This window comes from Miscanthus floridulus, chromosome 3 (assembly GCF_019320115.1).
Source record: "Miscanthus floridulus cultivar M001 chromosome 3, ASM1932011v1, whole genome shotgun sequence".
Taxonomy (NCBI): domain Eukaryota; kingdom Viridiplantae; phylum Streptophyta; class Magnoliopsida; order Poales; family Poaceae; genus Miscanthus; species Miscanthus floridulus.
This window is the reverse complement of record NC_089582.1, coordinates 147399783-147426080: the sequence shown is the minus strand read 5'-3', so window position 1 is coordinate 147426080 and position 26298 is coordinate 147399783. Positions and strand designations below refer to the sequence as shown.

General features: G+C 45.3%; 3 protein-coding genes across 5 annotated transcripts; 1 reads left to right on the top strand and 2 right to left on the bottom strand.

The window, feature by feature from the left end:
• Positions 1–1901: 1901 nt before the first annotated feature.
• Positions 1902–4107, top strand: LOC136547445 (pentatricopeptide repeat-containing protein At2g32630-like). Its single transcript, XM_066539391.1, has one exon. It carries the CDS (start codon positions 1917–1919, stop codon positions 3543–3545), a length of 1629 nt encoding a protein of 542 aa, XP_066395488.1. The 5' UTR covers positions 1902–1916; the 3' UTR covers positions 3546–4107.
• LOC136547446 (golgin IMH1-like) lies at positions 3881–5607 on the bottom strand. Of its 3 annotated transcripts, none has more exons than XM_066539395.1 (7): positions 5217–5607; positions 5045–5083; positions 4897–4950; positions 4678–4731; positions 4492–4536; positions 4336–4410; positions 3881–4245 (listed from the first exon to the last, which is right to left on the bottom strand). In XM_066539395.1, exons 1-7 carry the CDS (start codon positions 5292–5294, stop codon positions 4147–4149), a joined length of 444 nt encoding a protein of 147 aa, XP_066395492.1. In that variant the 5' UTR covers positions 5295–5607; the 3' UTR covers positions 3881–4146. The 3 variants fall into 3 exon arrangements, with proteins under 3 accessions (XP_066395492.1, XP_066395491.1, XP_066395493.1); XM_066539394.1 differs by having other exon boundaries at positions 4492–4545; positions 5217–5563; XM_066539396.1 differs by lacking the exon at positions 5045–5083 and having other exon boundaries at positions 4492–4545; positions 5217–5589.
• Positions 5608–6631: 1024 nt separating this feature from the next.
• Positions 6632–7650, bottom strand: LOC136547444 (flowering-promoting factor 1-like protein 5). The gene has a single exon (XM_066539390.1). The coding sequence runs from the start codon at positions 7359–7361 to the stop codon at positions 7044–7046; it is 318 nt and encodes a 105-aa protein (XP_066395487.1). The 5' UTR covers positions 7362–7650; the 3' UTR covers positions 6632–7043.
• Positions 7651–26298: the final 18648 nt, after the last annotated feature.

Sequence of the window (26298 nt, the reverse complement as noted above, 5' to 3'; positions counted from 1 at the left end):
GTGTCTAAAGATTTGATGTGATGGAGAGAGAGTGAAAAAACTTGTAATCTAAACAAGGCCCCAGTTGAAAATTTTATTACTCTACTTCCGCATATTTTGTTGGACAACACTACTGCCCGGACACACGTGGCTGCTCTGCCCCGTCTGTTCGGATTCACGCGCCAGCCGCATCAGCTTCGTTTTCTGTGCTCGCATCCGAACCGCTCGTTTCAGATCCATTGTCTATTCTGGTTGAATGATTCGCCCCCATCTCTTCCACACCGAAACGACGCCCTCCCAGGCCACCCGGAATACTCGTCCCGCCTCTTCCACAACAATACCGCGCGCGCGTGTGCCTTCTCCCCACACCGGCGGCGGCGGCTCGCGCCTCCTCCATGCGTCGAGGGTCGTGGCTTGGCGCTGTCCGGCCTCATGGACACCGGTGCGGGCTGTCTTCACTTGCAACATGAAATACTCGAATGCAACATACGTTTGAAATAAATGAAACATTTAGGACATACGCTTGCAACGTGTGTGTGAAACATATGCAATATGCAGATAAAACAATTGCAACATGAAAAAACACTTACCGCAACATAAGACTGAAACAACCGAAACATTTGGAACATACTCTTGCAAAATATGTGTGAAAACATATGAAACATCCAGATAAAAAATGATTGCAACATACGTATGGAAACAGATGAAACATTTTGAACAAACGCTTGCAACATGCTTCTAAAACACTTACAACATATGCAACATGCACAACATCCCTCAATCTACTTTTGCAACGACTGAAACATACATTTGCAACATAGGGGAGGAGAAGCCTGGCCCGGTCGATTCCCGTCGTCGCGATCAGAGCTAGCGACGAGCGATGGTGAACGAGCACCACCGCCACCAGTACCGGACTTAGCTCGGCGGCGACGGTGGGGGCTAGGGGGCGAGGAGTGCTATGGCCTCCAGCGTGGGGGAGCTCGGTCGCCGGGGTGAGAGAGAGCGTCGCCGGGGTGGGGAGGGCGGCGCACTGGGGCGGAGAAGAGCTGTCCACTCCTCTACAACACCGTCATGCCACCTCCATAGATCTTGCCGGAGACAAGCAGATCTGGCTCCCGCTCCATGGATCTCGCCGGGATGAGGGAGAGGGAAAAAATTCTATGTGGTCCTGATGGACGTCGCCTCCTGTGCATCACCTTTTGCATGCAGTCATGCGTGTCCGTCCCCACCAGGCAAGTGGATCGACAAAATTGCCTTCGCGAAACAGCTGGAACCGACAGCTGTGTGGACATGGAGATCGGACGGAAGAACAACAGCGTTTGCAAGATTGGACGACATCTAACACGTGCTGCACGGGCCTTGGTATACATCACGACTGCATAGAATTTTTTCCCAGGGAGAGCGCCGTCGGATCAACGGGCGTTGAGGGCTCCCGATGATACACGACGCGGGGTGGTGGTGCGCTGCGGCAGTGGACGAGGAGCGTAAAATGGGTAAAAATGGGAGCGGAGCGAGACGTGCATGAGTTGATTTTATTAAGTGAGACATATTTTTTAAGTTGAGCGGTGCATGCGACAGTGAGTGGAGTGATACGTCCAGAAGACCGGACGTCTTAATGGTATTTTGTTGTTGCAGAAACGCATTTGTTTTTCTCTTTCTCTCGCTGGTTTTTTTGAGATGAGAGGATGTTAAATGTGTTCACGGATGGTTTGCCTCGTTAGAGCCCACTGGTAAGCCCACTCCACTTACTAAAGCTTTTACGGGCCAGCCCACCGAACCAACAATCAGGCCGAGTCCATCAGAACGTTCAGAACCGGGCAGCCTGCGACGCCGTCCTCCCAAAACTGACCCAACCTCCGCTCCCGGCTCTCCGGCCGGTCTCTCTCTCTCTCTCTCTCTCTCTCTCTCTCTCCCTCCTCTCCCGCCGACGCGACCCGATGGCGGCGTCCGCCGATGCGACGACACTCTCCGCCTTCGCGTCGCTCCTGACCGCGCGGCGCTTCGCGGCCGCCAAGTCCGCGCTCCCGCCCCTGCTCACGCCGCGCCTCCTGGCGGTGCCGTTCCGGGACCTCGCCGCCACGTCGCTCCCGCGCGGCGCGCCGCCGCACGCCGTGACAGCGTTCCACGACATGCTCTTCCGCGCGTACGCGGACGCCGGCGTGGCGGACCGCGCGGCCGAGGCGCTCGACGCCACCGTGTCCCGCCTCGGCCGCCTCGACCCTCGCTCGCTCACGTCCTCGCTCCTCTCGCTCCGCCGCGCCGGGCGTCTCGCGGACGCCGCGGGTCTCCTGACGCGGGCGCTCGGCGCGTGCCCGGGATCCGTCTCGCCGCTCGCCGCGTCCGTTGTCGTCGATGGGTTCTGCAAGTCGGGGCGCGTGGACGGCGCCCGCGTGCTGCTCGACGAAATGCCTCGCCACGGCGTGAGGCTCAATGCGCTGTGCTACAACTCGCTGCTTGACTGTTACGTGCGCCGAAAGGATGACGCGCGGGTCCAGGAGCTGCTGGAGATCATGAAGAATGAAGGCATCGAGGCGACGGTCGGGACGTATACGATCCTGGTGGATAGTTTGTCGACGGCCGGGGATACCAACAAGGTTGAAGCTCTGGTTGATGAGATGAAGGCGAAGAATGTTGCGGGGGATGTGTACTTGTACACCGCTGTCATCAACGCGTACTGCCGAGCAGGGAATGTGCGGAGGGCCTCTGAGGTTTTCGATGAATGTGTTGGCAATGGCATTGAGCCGAACGAGCGTACATATGGTGTATTGATCAACGGGTTCTGCAAGATTGGGCAGATGGAGGCTGCAGAGATGTTGCTGACAGACATGCAAGGACGAGGTGTAGGACATAACCAAATTATTTTCAATACGATGATTGATGGCTATTGCCGTATAGGGATGGTGGACAATGCTCTTAAAATAAAGGCGGCGATGGAGAAAACGGGCATCGAACTGGACGTCTACACATACAACACATTAGCCTGTGGACTGTGCAGGGTGAATAGAATGGATGAGGCCAAGACTCTATTGCATATCATGATCGAGAAGGGTGTCGTGCCAAATTATGTCACGTACACTACATTGATCAGCATACACTGCAAGGAAGGTGACATGGTGGAGGCTAGAAGGCTGTTCCGAGAAATGGCAGGGAAAGGGGCAACGCCCAGTGTTGTGACCTACAATGTTATGATGGATGGGTACATCAAGAAGGGGAGCATCCGCGAGGCTGAGAGGTTCAGAAAGGAGATGGAGAAGAAAGGGCTTGTTCCAGATGTATACACTTATGCATCGCTAGTTCATGGGCACTGTGTCAACGGGAAGGTGGATGTGGCACTGAAGCTGTTTGAAGAGATGAAGCAGAGGGGAACGGAACCTAATGTCGTGGCATATACAGCTCTGATATCTGGTCTGGCAAAGGAAGGGAGATCAGAGGAGGCGTTCCAGTTGTATGATGATATGTTGAAAGCTGGATTGATTCCAGATGACTCTGTATATTCTGCTCTTGTAGGAAGCCTTCACACTGATAACCGGAAAGATATTCACCACAAACAAATTAAGGTTTCTTAGGCAGCTTTGTTTTTAAGGGAAAAGCGACCTAAAGCTTTTGTAAATTGCCCTGAAGCAATTGAAGAGGTCGGCCATCCAGAATTGACTGCATAATGTTAGTCAATTTACAAGGTGGGATGGAGTACTAGATTGTTGCATTTCACTTAAATGACATAAGGTGATCTTTCAGCCAGCTGTGACGAAGCAGCAAAATTGCAGAAATGATTACATGTTGACTTGCAATATTACATGGCCACCTCCAGATTTCAGATCCTCATTGGGTAACATTTTTTTTATTTGAAGCATGTGTAGAACACTAGAACCAGAGGTGGTTTTGCAGACTTTATTTCAAAATTAGAGTTTGTAATAGTAGTCATGGAATTATTACAAAACAAGCAGTTCTTGTACATGAGATGTATCACTTGACAAGATTGGTCTGAAATGTTACACTTTGTCACTGTTATAGAGATATTTGCAATTGGAAACTTGCTGGTATGGATTCAAAAATAATACGAATACTTCATGTGATCCAGTGTATCTGCCAGCTTTCCCCCCTTTTGATCCATTGAAAGGAGCTGAATATCCAGCAGAACAGCCTTCACCTCTGCAGGGAAGCACCAATTCACGCTTGTGTTCCTGTTTGTTCTTCCATACTAGCATCAGTAGCAACCTTCAGTACTTGGTCTTGGATCTGCCAGGCTTGTTCTGTATCCTTATTGCTCTACAAAACAAGGAAATTATTGTAGTTTGTTGTGCAACAGCATGGCCCAGTAGAGCATTATCACATAGATTTTTCTCAGAAAAAACTAACCGTCTCTGAAGATGTAATTTGTGCAGGTAGATTGCCCTTCTCTTCCTGGATTGCAGACCTAATCGCCTTCATTTCCTATAAGCAAAATAACAGGATGGTGTGCTGCTCCTAGAGACCAAACTAAAAGGAATAGAAGTCGACAGAAAGAGGGCAGACCGATTTCAGCTGCTCCACTTCAGAGTCGAGTCCTTTCTTCAGACCCTGGAGTTCCTGTAAGAACACAAGTCAACTAGCGGCATTGGATATCTCACCGTTTCGGTCTGGTATGATATTCATTACTACAAGTAACATTCTGGATTCTAAAATTTCAAGGCGCGGGAAAAAGGACAGAGCAAAACTCACACTCTGGCATGTCTTGACCTGCGTCTCTACATTGGAGCGCCAGTTCTGCACATCCTGAAACAGAGGTCAGCCAATTGCATCTCATCAGCATCTGATCATGGAAGCAACCAAATTTCCCAAATCCAAGTGTCTCTACTCTCTGAACTCGTTTGTTTCATCGCCACAGCTAACTAATTGCACGATCCCTAATCTGCATTTGGTTGGACAGTCCATACGCACCTGTTTCAGCTTCTGGATCCTCTCCAGCAACTCTGCCTGCGACGAGGTCAGCTCCTGCAACACAACACAAGCACAAGGATCAACCCAACTCGTCCAAAGCTCTGCTGCTGCGGCAAAGAACCCGGTGGCGCCGTGCCCTCTGAACCACCTTGACTCGCCCGTCGAGTTGGTCGAACCCCGACAGTCTCTGCAAGTGAAGAACCAGAACGCGAGGGGCACAGCATGAGCACAAGCCAACTGGGGCCTAGCGACTTGCCAAGAACCTATCAGAATTCAGAATTGTAGATTCCATCACCCAAGATGCAATTGACCGTGCGTACCGGACGGCTTGGCGCGGCAGCGGGTGCCACCGGCGGAGGAGGAGACGGTGGCGCCGGATCGGTCGTCTCGGCCGCCATCAGGTTGGTTGATCGGTGATGTCTGCAAAGTGGGCCCCGCCACCGGATCGACTGGCTGCTATGCTACCTGGGGGCAGGGCTAGTAGTATTTGTTTGTCTGCAATGGAAAGCAAGGCTGTCGGGTTGGTAGGTGGGTCTGCCGTGCCGGTTGCAGTGGCAGGCAGCTGCTGCTCTCCGCCTCCAATGGCGCGGTGCCTTTGCGTGAGGACCTCTCGATCGTGACACGGCTACCTGTCCCCGGTGAGTACACCGCTCGGAATTAAATTGCATGGTGATCACGGACGCAGGAACCAATCGGATTGTCGTCTGATTGTCTGAACATGGATCTCACAGTGCTGCCTTGGCTGGTAGTGTTCCGGCCTCACTGCAGTCTTTTCACTAGCTCGGTGAGTTTGTCATTGCAAGTTTTTCTGACTTAGCTATGATATGTTTGAGGCATTTTTAGTAAGGTAAGGTACCAAGGATTTGCCTCCAGGTCAGGTCTATAAGAATTCATATTTGCTCTTAGTAAATGATATCACAGTGCTCCTACCTTCGATTTTTTTAAAAAAGATTTTATATTTATTTCCATGTCATGTTTTTTTTTAAAATCTGGGAAAAAGATGGGCGCGTCACGTGAACGTTACACACGACGTGCATACGTGTTACAGTGACAGGTGGGAGCTGAATTGGTTCTTTCCTAACGGAATTCTGTGTCTATCTCTGTCAATCTTCCGAATCCTCTGCCTAGCTAGCCTAAGGTTGTAGGCTCTGTAGCCTTTCTCTGTAGGCAAGCTGGATTGACGGAAACCTACTAACAATCATGAACAGTGATAGCCAATAAAGTTTTTTTTTTGTTTTTTTTTCTAAAAAAAGATGGTGTTAGCTCGATGAAAATAAAAAAAATCCCTCGGCGTATAATATAAAAACAAAAAAGAGGTCAAGATAGACGGCTCAATCCACGTCGTAGATCACATCAAACTTAAAACACTGCAATAGCCCTGTTCGGCTTACCCTATATTTGGCTTGTTCGGTTTCTTTTTTCAGCCGGAATAGTATTTTTCTCTCACAACAATTCAGCCGGAACAGTGTTTTTTAGCTAGTTTTAGCTAAGTTTCAGACCAGCGAACGGGGCCAATATATGTTAACGCAAATGCCACAATTATTAGTTGTACGGTATGGAAGCAATTGTTTCTGATGCTGTTGCCTGTTGGCTTGTTTTTCTTTTCCCCTATCTGGATTCGGGAGGTGCACATATATTGCAGGTCAACCAAAGTACTTCCTCCATTTCTATCTTCTAAGCATATGCATATATAACGGTTAGGACAAACTAATCAATTACTTTGTGGAGTAAAATTACAAATGGCTGCAAATCAACAAGTACTACCAGGACACTTCATTGATTTCACACAAACAAAACCCAAAAGGCACTATACAAACACAACATCAGTACAATATTTAGCGCGCACTTTAATTTCTCTCTCTCTCTCTCTCACACACACAAACTCATCTTAATTAGACGTGAAACTAATTTAAGCCAAGCCAAACCACAGCAACATGTACCTACATACACACGCACTCTGCACACATACATATGTATATGTTTGTTCATATATATTCAATAATATAGCTAGACTTATACTATATAATTAACGACTCCTGGCATCGATCGATCATCAGTTGTGCAGTGCTGCACACGCATGCATGTAGCATGCCGAGATAAGATGGTGGACGATGGAGCTAGCTGCTAGCTAGCTGGCGGCAAGCTAGCTAGGCGTCGACGACCTTGAAGTGGTCGCGGTTCTTGAAGACGACGTCGTACATGTGGGTGGAGCGGAGGCTGGCGAAGTCGCGCGGGATGGTGATGAGGTCGGCGCCGCCGTCGCGCTTGTGGAGCTGCACGATGCTGCGGTTCTCGTAGTAGCGCTCCCACCCCAGCGTCCCCAGCCGCCGCTCCAGCGCCTCCACCGACCGCACGACCTCGTTCGTCGGCACGTACACCAGCGCCTTCCGGCTCGCCGCCGCCGGCTGCTCCAGCTGCATCACGCCGTTCTTGAACACCCAAACGCCGGCGCCCGAACCAGACATATTCCTCGTCCTAGCTCGTCGTCTTAACAGATCGACCTCTAGGCTCTAGCTAGCTAGCTCTATCGGCGGTCTATCCCTGCTTTGTTGCCTGCCTCTACTGCTACTGCACGCTGATGCCGCTACCTAGCTGCTAGCACTGCTGCTATTCCGTCTGACGACTGTGCCTATAAATAGGCGGATAGCTAGATAGGTGCACCATCAGTCGTCCCAGGCTCCCAGCTAGTAGGGGCCGGGCGGCCGGCCGGCGCAGCATGAACTTGCTTGCTGTGTCTCTGCTGGTGCACAGTGCAGATGCGAGATAGGGGTGGCCCGTGGCCGGGTGGTCGTCTGCGACCATCCCTTCATGCCAGTATGCCCAGATTGGTTTGCTGCCGTCTTGCCGACGCCGCCGTTATTACAGGAGAGGAACACTCCATCTATCTTCCGCAACTTTCCTCAAAAGAAGATGCTTATGCTTCCTTCGTTCTTCTGCACCACCCATGCATGCAAGTGCCTCGATTCGATCCCTTTTACTGCTTGCTTGCTCTCTCGGATTCAGACCCTCCTTGTTCATATTACGTATGCACATACGTTTGTTCCTACTACAAGCTCCGCATATGTCATCATCGGCACTTCTCTTGCACCCATAATTATAAGTTGTCATGCTAAAAAATGATTATAAGTTTTTCCGACTTTTCCTAGATACATTGTTTTTCTATGTACATAGATATAGATCACATCTACATATGTAATAAAAGTTATGTATCTAAAAAAGCGAGACTGACTTACACATTTGGATGCAGAAGAAGCTGGGGCGATGTCATGCCGTGAAGGGATTGCTATGGCGGCAAGATGACCTGACTTCCCTATGGTGTAGACTGATTCTGCGGTTGTCGCCGACAAGCTGAAAAGCAGGGAGCAAGATCGTTCGCTGGTGTGGTCGATTCTGCAGGAGGCGCGGCTTCATATGGTTGATCTTTGTAGCTTAGACGTGGTTAAGATTAGTAGGTGTCAAAATAATGTAGCTCATGAACTCGCTCATTTTGGGTCGGGTCGTAGTCAAGTCTTTTTTTTGTTCTTTTCCTGATTTTGTCTTGTCGTTGATCTGTAATGATACGATTTGATCTTTAATAAAGTTTCTTTATTCGCAAAAAAGAGAATATTGTGATTTTTATTGTAGATGTATGTGTGTTATTTTTCTACGAACTCGATCAAAGTTAAAAAGATATGACTTAGGACAACGATAAAACAATTTGCAATTTAAGAACGGATCGGAGGAAATGTGGATCTCTCATTGTACATGCCAAGATTATTTAGCGTAGAGAAGATTATATACTCCCAATCTTCAACTCTAGTGACTTTGTACACGCCGTAGGGTCTAGTGAATTTGGTCTAGTGGGGTGCGCAAGTTAAAAGGCCCTAGCGTTCTATACATGTTGGAATGTTCAATGCGCATGTTGTACATCACAGATAAACACACTAGAATATGAAGTCTAACAACTTGCGATGATGGAGGAAATGCACATAACAAAGAATCATTTGATGGATCTAAGATGATTTAATAGGACTTGCTACTTCTTTTTTGAAAGAATCGAGATATAGCCTACATGGTAGGGGTTTTGAATAGGTCATTCTAAAGAATATAGAACTTTCGGCGAATATCGTGATCAGAATTTCTGGTATTGGGTAACCTGAAATAACAAATTAACAAAGATTGCTCCTATTTAATCGATTATACTTGTTACTGAGAATTATTGGACACATAGTAGGTTGATTCCTCCCAAAACCTAAGAAAACACACGCACGCGCGCGCGCACACACACACAATAACAAGTAGATCATGGCCAGTCGCTCAAAAGTACACTTGAACAATAAGAATACAAGGACAAGCAAAGGAGACACCTAATTCGTTTACCAAAGTTTGAGTTCACCTCAGTAAATCCTACATCTCTATTGAGGAGCTCCCAAGGGATCTAGGTCCCTTTTAGCCACTTTCTTAGCTTCACTATCTTGATCTCTTTACTTGGCCTTCACAAACATCCCGCTGCTCACCACAAGCATGGGAGCTTACTTGGAACTTCTTGCCATCTAAGAGGCTTTACCTCCAACTGTAACAGACACTTCACTGAATGCTTGACAAAATTACCTATTGTTCAAGGATGGGATTACTCTCTGTTACTCGCAACCCAACTCTCTATATCTCACAAGAATCAAATAATCTTGTAAAGAGGGAGTGGGGACAGCTCTAAATACATCTAGGAGAGTGTTCCTAGTGGCTGCAAAAGGCTCTAAGGAGAGAGGGGTGAGGGGATATAAATACCCAACCCCACAAAACTAGCCGTTTGAGCACTTTTATGCGTAGGATTAGAAATTTTGGTTATTAGGATTGGAGAACCTAGAAAGCTAGTAATGAAATCATAGAGTTTAACACGCAACATGTATCAAAAATTTTGGTCAAGGTCTGGTTTCTACTTAGAAAAAACTAAATCCAAACAGAAGCCCCTTGATCAGAAATTCCATGGGAATTTTCGACCTTGAGCGAAATTCCAATCCGACCTAGAATTTTTAGCACAATCAGCTAAAACGGTCGTAAGTTTTAATTCTGAATTCCGATTTCGATCATCTTGGACTCTACAAAAAAAAACTTATTTATAGGGTTATCGTCTATCCCAACTAAAAACAAGCTATAAAACCATTATGTGTAGGTGTTGCGACAAGTGTTTCTCTCGAGTTAGCACTTGGGTTTGGTTAACTAGTTTGAGTATCGAAACTTGTCAACACACTAAATGTTGCATCTTTTTTTTATAATAATATGACATATCTATACTCAATAAAAAAGGATATGTATATGTTAACTACTTGAGTCTTCGATATGTTCATATGCTATTTCTCTTCATAGGGCAAGCCGACTGTGTCGATCAGAACAAATAAAGCGATATTTAATAGAGCGGTCAGATAACTACTTTCATGAGAAGTTGCATAAATGGAGGAAAAGAGCTATCTGAATAACGTATTCAGGCCTAGCTTCTACTTTTTAGTACTAATGTGGTTGTGAGAAGAAACGTGGCAAAAAAAAGCTACAAATAAAAAAAACATACCGTTTAGCTTCTAATAACTTCAGCTTATTTTGACTATAAACAATTCATAAGCGGTAACAAATAAGTATGCCCCCCTCCGAGAGTTTGTATATTGTTGGGTAACCCGAGACTCAGGCGAACCCGTGAGAAGGCAATAAAATGTTTGCTTTTGTAAAAAAAAAAAGTATGCCCTAAGTTTCCAATTCCACATGCATTTATAATACTTACCTTTCCACCCACGCTATACCTTTCATTCCAGAAATTTAGTGGCATTTCAGTGACCGCCGAGCAGCGATAAATGTACACATTTTTTTTGGGGGGGGGGGGGGGGGGGGGGGGGGGGAATAGCCCAAACGTTTATCTATGCCGCATCTATGTGACAGCAACATGTGTTGTACAAAGGGATTCGGCACATAGTATGCCTTTTCCAATTTCCACAGCATAATCTCTACTTTAGTAACCACTCGAGACCTCAACTCAGGCATCAGCGACTTGGGGATGGAAAATAAGCAACAGAGGGAATAAATAAATTAAGAACAAAGAAGAACGTTTCTTCAAGCTCGGATTTTGACTAGCCACGCACACATTACCACTCAAAGCAGTACGTACTCTCATAAGTCTCGATTAAGCTATTCCTAATCCCAGTAAATTGCTGCATCATGCATATTAAATGAGTGCTCCATAGCATATTTTTATAGGACACATGGAATATAGTTCAAAAGAAAGAAGAAATACAGATATACTGTCTTCGTATCCAAAAGTAAGAAGCCATATTCATATTTTGGGCCTACATACTCTCATGAACAAAAACAGAACAAATAATTATCTTATTGGCCTAACAAACAGCAATGTGATACTCCACAAATTAACCGGCCGTATTATCTCCAATTCTATACATATAGGCTGTTTTAGAACTTCTACGTATCTTTATCCTCTTCTTTTCATTGGCCCTGCTTTATAGGTCATTTGGTGTACATCCTTATCCCCTTGCGCACAAATGTAAAACAAAATACTTTTGAAATAAGAGGGAGTAGGAATTGTTACTACACATCAGTATGTACATTTGCAGGTTTGCGGACAACCCACCTTGCATCTAACTAGAACTACATTAAGTTTGATTAAATTCATATTGAAAAGTACCCCTATTTGTGATATCAAATAAGTGTATTTTAAGTTATAAATATACATACTCATTTCTATGAACTTAATAATAGTATAAGATTGTTTGACTTAAGACAAAATTAGACTGGCGTTAATTCTTTCTGGAGATTGAAGTAGTACTTAACAATGTAAGAGCTAGCTAGAGTATATGAAAGAGCGGCCTCAACAACACAACGGTGGCACTGGTAGAGAACCGAGCTTTACTCCCGGTGGGGAACCCCCTCTAGTCCCGGTTCCCCACCCGGGAGCAAGCATCCGGGACTAAAGGGGGGGGTCCTTTAGTCCCGGGTCAGGAACCGGGACTAAAGGAGGACCTTTAGTCCCGGTGGGTAACACCAACCGGGACTAAAGGTGCCTCCTGACATGCCACGATGACCGGCACCTTTAGTCCCGGTTGGTAATACGAACCGGGACTAAAGGTTTTTTTCTTTTTTCTTTTCTTTTCATTTTTTTGTTTTCTTTTCAAAATAGGTTTTCGAAGTCGTATTGTACGCTGCTAATTATACATTTATACGCGCATATAGTATGTTTCGGTTCAAGCACAATGAACGTATTAAATCACACAATTCAAGCATAGAAATATATATATATATATATATATATATATATATATATATATATATATATATATATATATATATATATATATATATATATATATATATATATATATATATATATATATATATATTCATGCATGCATGCATATGTGTATTTTACATTATATTATTTCATGTGCATATATTACAAAAGATTGTATTATAGTTGTTGTGACATAACAAGTTTCCTCTCATCCTCTAGCTTGGCTTCAATGGCAGTGTTGGGTCGAAGTAGAACTCGCCCTTGGAATCGATGACCTGCTCATTAAAAAATCCGGCTATAGACTCTTGAATTGCTTTGATTTGGTCTTGTCGTATGACCTTTTCCTCCAACCATCGAGTCTACAGGTTTGAATTAAAGGAAAATAAATTAATATATGTACATATATATATATAAAGACATGGTAACACAATCAATAATAATAATTAAATGAATATATAGTGTATTTTTAACGTACTTTGAGTCTCTCTGTAGGAGTTCTTTGGGAGAGCACCTTGATAAACTTGCAAACATAGTAACCACAGTAGTTGTTTCCCTGTTCCTGCCTCAGACACCACTTTACGAGAAAAAGATTTGTCATCCAATCTGGTGATCCGGTGAAAGCTATATGTTTAATTAATAAAGATGATGCGATTCAGGGGACTTACTTTCAAAGGGATTACATTCAGTGGCGCTTTGTATTTTTTCATGTGTTGCTTCTCAATAAAGGTTTTCCAAACACTGCCCAATAAAAAATTTGCCACGTCATCAGATATAGTTAATCATCATGTTTGTGTGTATATATAGTTGCTAGAGATCCCGAAATTACCTCTGGATAATATCTATCATATCTTGGTAGTCTTGTTGTGGTTTTCTCATCGAGTCATAGATTATCAAGTGACTTTTCACCAGATCGATGTCCATCAATATCCAGTGATTGCTGCATGTGTTTATAGGATATAACGCATAACACTCATTAATTAACTAGAATCAACATATGAGCCATTAAGGATATGATCGACATGATTAACACTCACTTGAAGTTATAGGGAAAGAGTATATCCTTCTTGTGGCGTTGGTTCACTAAAAAGTTCATGAGGTTACTCTCTGACTCAGACTTCCAATTAGTCTTTGGAATAATTGGGTCTTTAAATACTATATGGGGATCAACAAAACCAATTTCATTGCAGCCTTCCTTTCTGAGCTCTGTCATTGTAAATCTGCATATATATAGTACTTGTTAGGATAATTTATATGCATATACACACATATGATGAGTTTAATAATAGATCGAAAGAATTATTACTTACAGGCAATAGCAGCTAATGATAACTTTGTCCAGAGAGGTCAGGTGGCATAGTTGATGAAATTCTGCAAAGTCAACATACATAACATCATCGCCACGGAACCAATGTTCGTCTCTAATTCTGACACCAATGCAGAAGTCTCCACTGGTAGACGCCTGCATGTACCACTTGTTTAGCAGGTACATTTGCGTCCCCAGATCAGATAAGGCTTGAGGGTTGTATAGACTCTGGCCTAGTACAAATTTTTTCTTCCAAATATCAACCTCCGCCGCACTCTCAATGTTTCCATCACCAAACATCTGGTAAAGGTCGAGACCAGTCTCATCAAGAAATTCACCAAGGTGATACAAATCGACATCCGGAGGTATGTTTGCCTGATGCATTAATCCTAAATTCGGACCATATTCATTACCAACAACTAGCGGGGGGATTGATTGGTGCGCTTGTTGTCCGAGTTGGGCAACTCCTTTCCCTGTCCGCTTCTTTTTCTGTGCCGCCTCAATTGACTTGGTGAGAGTGCGGTCATAGTCTGATAACGTTGATTTGGACGGCTTACGAGATTCCCGCTGTTGTTGCTGGTAAGAAGTCACCTTTTTTCTTAGAATATCTGGAGCTACGAAGAAGTACGGTTTCTTCGGGTTTCTCCTTGCTTCTTGATTCATTTTAAGTTTGTCATAGAATCTAGACATGTCTTTTTTATATGCATCAGTTCCTTCTTCCTTCTGTTCAGATATTATTTTGGGAATAGCCCTTGGTTTCACGGTGGCTTTCTTTGCAGGCGGGGACTGGTTCTTCGTTTGAGGGGCTGGCCTCTTGCTAGGCTTCTTGGTAGGCGGGGGCGGGGGAGGCGTTGGAGACCTCCTTGGAGGTGTTGGCAGCGGCGTTGGAGACCTCCTTGGAGGTGGCGGCTGCGGCGTTGGAGACCTCCTTGGAGATGGTGTGGATGTAGCCTTGTCTTCCAACACAATGTCATCGTACAGAGCACTATGATGATCTGGCGATTGAACAATTGGATTTAGGTTGGGGGAGGATCTGCTACAAAAAAAGGAATGACGTATTATTATGAGCAGATTGTTAATTATTTAAGCCAATACAAATTAATAATGTAGTGTTTTCATCCGCACGTACCTATGGTGAGGTAGTTCAGGAGGAGGTGGAGCCGACATCCCTGGAATGATGATGTAGCGCTTGCGCCATAGAATGAATGTCTTCTCCGCTTCTCCTAGAGTCTTCTCGCCATCACCTCCAGGAATGTCAAGAGGCAAATCACTAAAACCTTTTTCAGCTTTATCTACCGAGATGGTAGCATATCCTTCTTGGATTATATTCCCATGAATCCTTGGTGTCTTGGTTCGGTCGATAGGATTAACAAGACCGATAGCCACCTTGATTGTGGAATTCTCCTTCGGAATGTGTAGCTCACACGTTGTACAAGGTTCAGTGACGTCATCCACAGGGAAGCGCAGTCCTGTGTCCCCTTGATTTGGTATCTCCGTGGAAGCGCAGCTGCTTTTCAACTGAACAGATTGGCTAATGTTGATTCCTGGCTCTGATGCCTGCTTGCTTGCACTCACTGCTATTTGCACTTGCCTTCTGATTTCCTCCTGCATTCTCGCTTCAAGGTTTTTTTCCCGCTCCTGTGCTTCACGCACCGCTTCCTCCAACCTCTGGAGCCGCTGTGCCTCTTCTTCCTTCTTTCTCTGGCGACTTCTGTAGGAAGGTCTGTCCTGAGGGAATCCATGCTCCCACGAGACACTTCCTTTGCCTCTAGTTCGGCCACCATGTTCAATAGTCCCGATGGCGTATGTCAGCTCATCCTTCTCTCTATTGGGCCTGAACGCACCACTAGCAGTAGCTCTCTAAGCATAAAACAATCTTTCTGCTACTTCTTGCAGTCTTGCGCCATAAACGCACTTCCCTGTCTCCTGGTCTAGTGTTTCCCCATGAGCGAAAAACCAATTCTTTGCACGTTCTCCCCACTCGAGTGATTCTGGTATGATACCCTTGGCAAGAAGGTCTGCTTCCATTTTGTTCCACTTCTTAATGGCAGTCGGGTAGCCACCTGATCCCAAGGTATGGTGGTATGTCTTCTGTTGGGCATTACGTTGGTTCTTTATCACCCGACTCACACCCTCTTCCGAAGTCTTGTACTGTACAAACTCACCCCAATAGGGCCTCTGCTTTGAGATTGGGCCTGGGACAGTAAAATCTGGTGCTATGTTCTTCTTGACATACGTCGTGTATAGGTGTTTCTTCCAAGTCTGAAACTGGGTGGCCATCTTCTTCATTGCCCAATCCCTAACTCGCTCCTTCAATTCATCACCATCTATTATATCATCATAACCATCTGTTTGGAGCGTGAAATGTACCAAGACATCATTCCAAATTAATGCCTTGTCACGATCGGAGACAAAACTGATATGAGGAGCATTGGTCTTCTTCTTCCATTCATGGGTACTAATCGGGAGCCGGTCCCGTACAAGGTAACCACAGTGGTGCACAAATTTCATTTTATTCGGCCCCCCGGTTCTCCTGTATCCACATTGAACTCCGAGATGATGAAGCGACCCTCCAATGGCTTTTTGGGACCTCGAACATTTTTACTCTTCGTTGTAGTTGTTGATGTCGATCCAGAGGGCTACAAAACATAAACATTATTTTTAATGTCATGAGCACACATAAGACATATGATAATATATATAGCTAATAATAAAAAATATATACTTGGCCAATATGTTGTTGCTCATTTTGTTCAAGAGCTAAGTACTGACTCCCGTCATCTGCATCCTCTTGCACGTTATTTTTAGCACCATCATCGCCGGCAACTTGAGTGCCAGTATTGATCAAATTCATCATCAACTCCTCCTCATCCATGTTTCTCGGGTCGGCCATCTAGCTTCAAAAAACAAAATCAATATATAGTACGTCAAATCTTTGCTTACATGCGTAAAATCTACGAACAATATGCATTATTAAATCTTGCCCCTCGGTCACGGACGCAATTCGCCACACTAGGACGAACTACGTCGGTACTAGGGCGAATTAGGGCTATACATAAACGGCCGAGGGTAAATTGCGTCGGTGACTAGGGCGAACCACGTCGGTGACATCAACAGCGCGGTTCGCCCTGGTGTGATTGTTTAGCATTAACGATAACGATAATACGAATGTTGATCAACTAGGCCACGAGAAAGGGCGGTGTGACAAGAGTGGCGGTGCTCCACTCCGCCGAATATATGTCTGTACACATGGGTGAACGAGGACGGCGGTGCTCCGCCGTATACATAGAAACGCATGGACGAACGATGGCGGCGGTGCTCCGCGTCGTATATATATACATGCATATGAATACAAATGACGTATATATACGTGTCGGCGCGGTGGCCGGTGTGCTGACGACGACGACGTGAGGCGGGCCGGCGTGCTGACGACGACGACGACGTGAGGCGGGCCAGGGCGGTGTCGGTGCGTGATGTTGTGATCCTATGTACCATGTGAACCATGTAGTCATTCATCATATGAGAAAATTCTATGTTAATAATGTAAGTATAAGTCATTATGAAATGTAAGTATATGTGTCTTATTGCTAATATAACCATTACTATTTCCAAAATGATAAGAATTTATTTTTTTCTTCTACAGACGATCTCTGATGCTATGATATAAAGTTTGAAGATAGTCTTCCTGGAAAAAATATGTAATGCTCATATTACTTTAGCAACATTAATATATTATATCTGTATATTCAAAGTTCACAAATGAAGAAACGTTGAAGTTTTCCTTCATTTGTCTGTAGCCATGCATGCAAGTCCAACCAAAACTGCTTACATCATCACATGTGATATTTTTTATAAACTAAAAAACGCTTAGTTTACAAACTGGGTATCAAAATTGAGTTCCTATTTGACCATTATATATCCTACAACGACAATATCATATAGTGATGAATATATAGCGGTTGATGGGCTGGATCATTTTCAACGACAATATCATATTAGCGGATGGTTCGTAGTGTTGTTTCCAAATAATATATAGCGTGTTTATTATACAAGCCATGGATTTACATCGATCTAATTAATTTCTAAAGTAATTTCATTGGTGGTCCTTAATTAAACTTGTCATGAGTTCAGGTCCCAGTGATCTTAAAATATATTTTAGTACCATAAAATACAGTTTTTGACACTCTAATTAAACTTGCTAATTTATCCATATAATATCCAAATATTCAAAACTTGCGTTAAGATATGTTTTTTATTTAAAATCATTTAGAGTTCTAAATATTCATTTTCAGTTCCTAGATTTTGTGATTCAAAATTTGGAATTTTCAATCGACCTCGAGCGTTGACATGGCTTACATCAAAGTTGTAGTTTTCGACGTGATCTATAACTCGGCAGTGGAGGGCTCGGGCGAATGTACAAAGAGATCGACGAACATATCACCTCAAGCTCGGCAGTGGAGGGCCTCGGGCGCGGTGGGGCAACACGCGCGGTGGAGGGCCACGGGCGCGGAGGAGGGCGCGGTGGAGGGCCACGGGCGCGCGCGGAGGAGGGGCACGGGCGCGCGCGGTGGAGGCCGCACGAGGAAGAAGAGGGCAGCGCGCGCCGGTGTCACGGAAGGCGAACGGACGCGGCGCGAGGAAGAAGAGGGCGGCGGTGTTCGACGAGGAAGAAGACGAGCGGATCGATCTGCGCCAGGCGCTGGAGGTTATATACCAGAGAGAATTACTCCCGGTGCCAGCCACCAACCGGGAGTAAAAACCCTTTACTCCCGGTGCGTATTACCAACCGGGAGTAAAGGTACCTTTACTCCCGGTGCGTGTTATCAACCGGGAGTAAAGATATACCTTTACTCCCGGTTGGTAACACGCACCGGGAGTAAAGGATTTTTTTGGCGGGCCACGAAACTGCTTCCCACCCGGAAGTAAAGGTGGCCTGCAGTTTCGTTTCCCGCCTGTTTTAAGCAATAGTCTTGTTAAATACAATAGAAATGCAATAGTTTTTGTTAAATACATAGTAAATTAAATAAAAGGCATAAAATTATTTTGTTAAAAATATGAATTTTCTTTTTGTTTATTGCACATAGGAAAAATCTATAACCTAACTTTTTTTTATTTTTTGTTAGAATTATAAAACATAATGTAACTAATATTTATTATTTCGTTAATGCAAAAATGTAGTGTTTAATTAAAATTATTAAAACTATTGGTTTTGGACAGGAAATTTGTTTTCACATCATTTTAACGTTAATATTTTAATTTTTCATCACTCAGTATCCTAATTTACCTTTTTGAGAGAGAAATCCCACCAAATCAAACATTGATTTAATTTGAAACATGACATAATAAACATCTGAATTCACAATTATTACATAATATCTCAAACACACACTATATTAAATCACTATATCATCAAGTGGGCACAGCAGTGAACTTCTTCTTTACGTATGTTCCTTGGTTATGATCGCTTCGTAACCATAGAGTGTCCTCATCATTTACCAAGATGCTAGGGTCTTTGTTCACTTTGAAGGGTGGAATTCGGTCATCCTTTTCATATTCTTCTGACATGTCCGACTTGTCCTCAATTCCCACGATGACTCTTTTCCCTGAAAGAACTATGTGGCGCTTTGGCTCTTTGGTTGAGTCATTATCGTTTTTCCCTCTTTTTGGTTTGGTAGACATATCATTGACATAGAACACCTGATTCACATCCTTGGCAAGGACGAATGGTTCGTCTTTGTACCCAATATTACTAAGGTCTACTATTGTCATTCCATACTCATTGTCTACTGTTACCCCGCCTCCGGTCACCTTGACCCATTGGCACTTGAACAATGGGATCTTCAAAGTAGGTGCATATTCTAGTTCCCATATTTCATCTATGCGTCCATAATATGTCTGCTTATTCCCATTCGGGTCTGTGGCATCTATGCGGACACCACTGTTTTGGTTGGTACTCCTTTTATCTTGGGCTACTGTGTAGAATATGTTCCCATTTATCTCGTACCCTTTGTATGTGACGATATGCCATGATGGTTGCATAGCCAATAAATACAGTTGCTCATGGATGCTCTCATCACCTTGACATTTTTTTCGCAACCAACCACCGAAAGTTTCCATGTGTTTATGCGTAATCCAAGCTTCAGTCTTCCCTGGAAACTCGGATCGTAAGAGATCCTTGTGTGTCTCAATATACGGATCTACCAAAGAGGAGTTCTGTAGAACTGTGTAGTGCGCTTTATTGAAATAATCATCATCCGTACCAATATATGTTTTCCTCCCTAGTGTCCCCTTTCCGCTTAGTCTCCCCTCATGTCTCGATTCAGGAACACCAATCGAGTCAAGGTCGGGAATAAAGTCAACATAGAACTCAATGACTTCTTCTATTCCATAGCCCTTGGCGATGCTTCCTTCTGGGCGAGCATGGTTGTGAACATATTTCTTCAGGACTCCCATGAATCTCTCTAAGAGGAACATGTTGTGTAGGAACACAGGACCGAGAGTGAAAATCTCCTTGACTAGGTGAACTAGGAGGTGTGTCATAATATCAAAGAAGGAAGGAGGGAACACCAACTCAAAGCTGACGAGACATTGAACCACATCATTCTGTAGTTTAGCTAGATCAGTTGGATCAATTGCCTTCTGAGAAATTGCATTGAGGAATGCACATAGCTTCACGGTGGCTAGACGTACATTTGGAGGTAGAATTCCTCTTAATGCAACTGGAAGTAATTGCGTCATGAGAACGTGACAGTCATGGGACTTTAAGTTACAGAATTTCTTCTCTGGCACATTTATAATACCCTTTATATTCGAGGAGAATCCAGATGGTACCTTGATGTTGTTTAAGCATTCAAACATGATTTCCTTCTCCTCTTTGCTTAGAGTGTAGCTAGCAGGACGTAAGTAATGGCGTCCATCATCTGTCTTCTCTAGATGCAGGTTGTCTCTTTCTCTCAAACAACGCAGGTCCTGTCGTGCTTCAAATGTGTCCTTAGGCTTTCCATACACACCCATAAAGCCTAGCAGGTTCACACAAAGATTCTTCGTCAGGTGCATCACGTCGATCGAGCTACGGACCTCTAGGACTTGCCAATAGGGTAGGTCCCAAAATATGGACTTCTTCTTCCACATGGGTGCATGACCGTTAGCGTCTTTCGGAATAGGTTGGCTTCCATGTCCTTTTCCAAAGATGACTTTCACATCATTGACCATATCGAGTACATCCTCACCGGTTCGGTTGCGAGGCTTGGTCAGGTGGTCTGCCTTCCCTTTAAAATGCTTGCCTTTCTTTCTTACGGGGTGATTTGCAGGAAGAAATCGACGATGGCCAAGGTACACGACCTTTCGACATTTTTTCAAGAATACACCTCTAATATCACCGAAGCAGTGTGTGCATACATTATATCCCTTATTTGATTGTCCTAAAAGATTACTTAGAGCAGGCCAATCATTGATTGTTACGAACAACAATGCTCGCAGATCAAAGTGTTCCTGTTTGTACTCATCCCACACACATACACCTTCTTTATTCCACAAAATAAGAAGTTCGTCAATAAGTGGTCTCAGGTACACATCGATGTAGAAGATACGATCCTTAAATACGATAAAATAACTCACATTGCGATCCGGACACTTGTAGAAGATACGATCCTTGTTGGGACCCTCCTTCTTCACTCGGTACTCCATCACAATCTTCGTCTCATCACGACACTTGCCGCATGGAATGAGAGGAAGGCCCGGCCTAAGTCGCTTTGGAAACCCATGAGAGGCCGAGGACCCGGAAGCAGTTGCCATCTACTCTCTATACTCATTTTTTAATACACTATAAATTTCTCCTTTTATAAACAAATAAAATTAACAAAATATAAAATTATCTAGATCTCTAAACAATGATATTTTTAATGGTCATTGTGTTCTCGTCTTTTACTGCGGCAGGTAAGTAATTCACATGATATTTCCGCAAATTAACAGAAGAATGGGAGTGTACACACATAACAGACTACTACGACAATATCGGGACGTGTGAATAAATAACCATCCGTATTAGTTGACCATGCTTACGTGATCATCTCGGCGAGCATTTCTCCACCGGACGGCACCGTACTTGGCCACGGAAGAGCTCCAATTCTACGAGGAAGGGAACACGGTCTTCCACGACCGTTGCCGCTCTCCCTCGTAGAATCAAAGCTCCTCCTTGACGTCCGTTACCGCTCGGCAGAGAACATGCTCGTCGAAATGAACACGGTCCGCTAGTTCAACTAGTACGGATTTTCTATAATTTTCTAACTATTTTCTAAGTTTTTATTTATATATACTACGTTTAGGTACGGTGATTGACAGACTACTGCGACGATATCGGGACATGTGAATAAATAACCATCCGTACTAGTTGACCTTGCTTACGTGATCATCTCGGCGAGTATTTCTCCATCGGACGGCACCGTACTTGGTCAAGGAAGAGCTCCGATTCTACGAGGAAGGGAACACGGTCTTCCACGACCGTTGTCGCTCTCCCTCGTAGAATCAAAGCTCCTCCTTGACGTCCGTTACCGCTCGGCAGAGAACATGCTCGCCGAGCTGAACACGGTCCGCAAGTTCAACTAGTACGGATTTGCTATAATTTTCTAACTATTTTCTAAGTTTATATTTATATATACTTTAACCTTCTTTCATGTAAATATGCAAGCTTAAAGTGATTTTGAGCTCAAATTGCTTACAAATGAAAAAAACCACAATAAAGAACCATAAATATATATATATAGTGAACAAAATGGCATAAGAAAATGGTGAAAAATGAGAGTATGAGATTGATAACCTTTACAACTGAAGAATCGACGGAGGAATCGAAGAAATCGATGGAGGAATCGAAGAATGGATGGAGGAACAATGGAGGGAGGGAGGAAGCAAGAACACTACTGCAGTGAGCTTCAAAATGTGCTGAGCTCGGGCTCGGGGAGGAAGGAGGAGACGGCCGATTTATAAAGGGAGAACATTTAGTCCCGGTTGATGGATCCAACCGGGACTAAAGGTAACTTCCCAACCCCGGGCGTAGCCACGGCCCGGGAGTAGACCTTTACTCCCGGTTGGAGCCACCAACCGGGAGTAAAAGTATACCTTTAGTCCCGGTTGGTGGCTCCAACCGGGACTAAAGGTCCCTGCCACCTCTGTCTGGCGCAGTAGCCGTTGGGCAGGGACCTTTAGTCCCGGTTGGAGCCACCAACCGGAACTAAAGGTATCTCTAGTCCCGGGCGCAAAAAATTCCGGGACTAGAGCCCATTTTGGCCGAGGATCAAAGGTCTGTTCTCTACTAGTGTGGGATATATTATACACATAAACAAAATGTAATTCTCGCTTCTACAATTATAAATTCCAAACGTAAATAAACATATATGATACCAAATAGACGAATAATAAGTAGCATTAGACTAATTATAAAGTAACATATATAGAAATATAAATATTAATATTGTTTTTATAAATTTGATAAAGTTTAAAAATTTCTAACTCGCCTCAAACATAGAGTTGCTTTTTTCTAAGACAGAGGAAGTATAGAGAGGATAAAAGGTGCACACAAAGCATCTGGAAAGTTCCTGGAGGTTTTGAATGTCCGGGATTGCATTGCCGCTGGGATAGAGATTCCCTTGATCTCCCATCGCCAACACCATGTCCAAGTCCAATTGTCCATTGCATTTGCATGCATTTTTTTTTTTTTTGATCCTTCACCAGGCTCTATGGCCTTATAATATGAGACTCAGGCTCAGCCAAATCGCGAGCAGTCCAACGAGTTACAAAATCAGGGAGGGGATCAGTCCATAGACAAAACTGACCCGGGTCCCAACTCATACCCAAACTAGCAAGCTCGTGCGCACACGAGTTACATGACCTCGGAATCTAACAAACATTTGTACAATTAAAACTATCCTGGAGGAGACTACGGATATCCGTAAACAGACCACCACCAATGGACAAATCTCTAGACGATGAAGTGATCTCATCCTTCAGCTGTGAGGAATCAGTCTCAAGCACTACCTGGGAGATGCCGAAGTGCTCCGCTGCTTCTAATGCCTGTTTGCACGCCATCGTCTCCTCAAGCAGGGCATCATGCACCGGGCCAAGGTTCCCTGCCCCAGCGAGAACAGCAGAACCCTCATGGTCTCGGATTATAAAGCCCCATGCGCCAGCCTTGTACTCCTTCTTGAAGGCACAGTCTACATTTATCTTGAGGTATTCAGGTGGCGGCGGTGACCATCTCTGGGAAAGTGAGGCCGGCGATGCTGTTGCCTGGGAACTAGTCATCTGAATATCATGTACCATACCGATTACTGCTCTCACCGTCTCCTGGCATGCTGGCATAAGCTCGCCAGCGTTCACTTTGTTTCTCACATCCCACCAACGCCAGAGCAGCACTATCACAAGGAGACAGACATCCGCTCTCAATTTCATCACTTCAGATACGAACTCCGCTGTTCTGGTTTGCAGTAGCTGAAGTCCGAGATGTTCGATTCCCAGCTCCCTCCAACACTGCCGGATAGCTTTGCACTTCATAAAACAATGACCACCATCCTCGTCAAATCGGAAACATACCGGACATCTAGTGTCTAGTCGAATTCCACGCCTGTTAATGTTTTGTTTGAGAGCCAAGCTATTGTGAGCAACCCTTACCGTCACGGAATATCACCGGCATCACGCACAGGATATATATAGGACTATATTTATCATTGCAGAGAGAGAGAGAGAGAGAGAGAGAGAGAGAGAGAGAGAGAGAGAAAAGAGAAGAGAAGGCAGGCGCGGCGATCCATTCAGATCCACCGGGGGACGTCGCCGTCGCGGCAATAATAATCATCCTCATCCACGGGCCCACGGCAGAATACGCAGCGCGCGCAAAGCCCGCGGGCCGTGGGGCACCGCACAGACAGGGGCCCCGGAGGGCGCTGTCGCACGAGGGCCGCCACGTGCATCCGTGGACGCGGGACGCGGGGGAGGCGCATCGCGCGTCGGGGCCTTCACGTGGCCCGCGTCCTCCCGCACACCGTGCCTGCCGGTGCCGCCGGTCGCCGCAACTTTGCTGTCCCCGCGCTGTCGGGGCCGCCAGCCGAATGGTGGTTGGCCGCCGCCTTTCCGCTTCGGATGTGGCGGGGCCGCGGTGGCGCCAGCGGGCCAGCGCCCGCACACGCGTGCAGCGCGTGACGGCCGGTCGGGTCAGCGTCGGCACTGGTGTCATGGTGTGGTGGGTGCAACCTGCCAATCTTGCCATGCACGTCGTCCACTTGGCATTTTGGCGTCACTGTAGCGGAGCCGCGAAAGTGTGGCTCCGGCAGCTCCTCCTGGTCTCCCGTTGGTTTGGAAAGGAGCCGGAGCCGGAGCCGGAGCCAGTATTTTGGTTGCTACAGCGATGTACAGGGAGAGCACAGTGCACACGCATGCATAGCTGGAGCGGCTCCGAGCGCAACCAAACGCAGCCTAAGTCTGAATCTTCATGCGAAGGTGAACTTCTGTTTAGAATCCTACAATTGCCTATGAATACTGATTTGAGCAAATAAGCGCATCTGGTGTAGTGGTATCATAGTACCCTCCCATGGTATTGACCGGGGTTTGATTCCCCTTATGCGTGGGGCTTTTACATTTTTACTATTATTAAGATTGGCGCTCATCCAATTATCACTCTTAGGATGACACTTGCAACTTTACCAGATGAGAGAAGTTTGAGTTCTTAATTTACCACAATTGCGCATATGGCAAGCCACGCCAGCCCGACACGCTAGCGCCCAGTCAGTAGGCGTAGGTAAAATGTCATCGCTGCCCCTGCCCATTTTCTTCATTACGCCGCCCCCGCCCCGCCCTCGGAATCCCCTCGCTCATTTCGTCCCCCCACCCGCCGTCGCCGACGCGTTCTTCCCCCGCGCCGCCGTCGCCTCCTGCTCCCCTCCCGCCTCCTACTCCTCTCCCGCCGTCCCTGCGCCACGGTGACCGCATCTGGTGAGCGGGACCCCTGGTGAGCGCATTGAAGGTACGTGGTCTTACTCCCCCTTTGCACCCAGGTCCCGTGTCCATTAGGGTTTAGGGTTAGGGTTCATGGACGCTGACTTTGTCTTTCTCGGTTGATTGTTTCGTAGGCTTGTGATGTAGTGGGAGAGGTGGTGTCAACCAGTGTCACAATGGCTAGCAGCAGTGATTGCCGGTCGCAGAGGGCGGAGTCGTCCAGCGCCAGTAGGGCGTTGAGGAGGCAGGAACGAGGCGGGAGCTCTGTGCGTGCGCATGCTGTGGCATATTCGGTCGATAAAAAAACTAGGCTTCTTTTGATTCAATGTCTGGATTGCCATCTGGCCCGTGTGATCGAGCTTCGCGTCAAGCAGGACACTCCCAACAAGGGTCGAAGCTTTTTCAAGTGCCCCAGGAATGGGGTCAGTTTTGCTGTGTCTCCATCTCTCTTGCTTTCTTTGTTTGAAATCTAGAGTTTAATAGTCATGAAATAGTGTTTGCAGAATCCGAAATTGTGTGGATTCTACAGATTCCAGAAAGGAGTACCTAGATGAGCTGATTGATAAGAAGATCATCATTATCAACTGTAAGGAGGTCGAGGAACTGGAACAAGGATCAGAGTGCAGTGAATATGCTAACCATGAGGAGAAGGACCTGGAGAAGAAGATGGAGAACCAGATGTGGAAAATGAACTGTTTCATTGTTGTTGTTGCAATTGTTGTGTTTGGAATTGTTGTCAGATCAGTTGTAATGACTTGATTTGTAGCAATGTGTTTGAAAATGAATTGAACATGATGTATGAACCATTTGCAATGAAACTTTGAACTGTGTTATCCTCTGGATGTTGCGATTATAA

What these genes read in the sequence shown, in the direction of transcription:
- LOC136547445 (XM_066539391.1), top strand. Translation starts at nt 1,917, where the DNA reads ATGGCGGCGTCCGCCGATGCGACGACACTCTCCGCCTTCGCGTCGCTC.
- LOC136547446 (XM_066539394.1), bottom strand. Translation starts at nt 5,294, where the DNA reads ATGGCGGCCGAGACGACCGATCCGGCGCCACCGTCTCCTCCTCCGCCG. An exon ending in AACTCGACGGGCGAGTCAAG is followed by an intron (nt 4,951 to 5,044) that starts GTGGTTCAGAGG and finishes GTTGTGTTGCAG; the next exon opens with GAGCTGACCTCGTCGCAGGC. An exon ending in AAGTGGAGCAGCTGAAATCG is followed by an intron (nt 4,411 to 4,491) that starts GTCTGCCCTCTT and finishes TTTTGCTTATAG; the next exon opens with GAAATGAAGGCGATTAGGTC.
- LOC136547444 (XM_066539390.1), bottom strand. Translation starts at nt 7,361, where the DNA reads ATGTCTGGTTCGGGCGCCGGCGTTTGGGTGTTCAAGAACGGCGTGATG.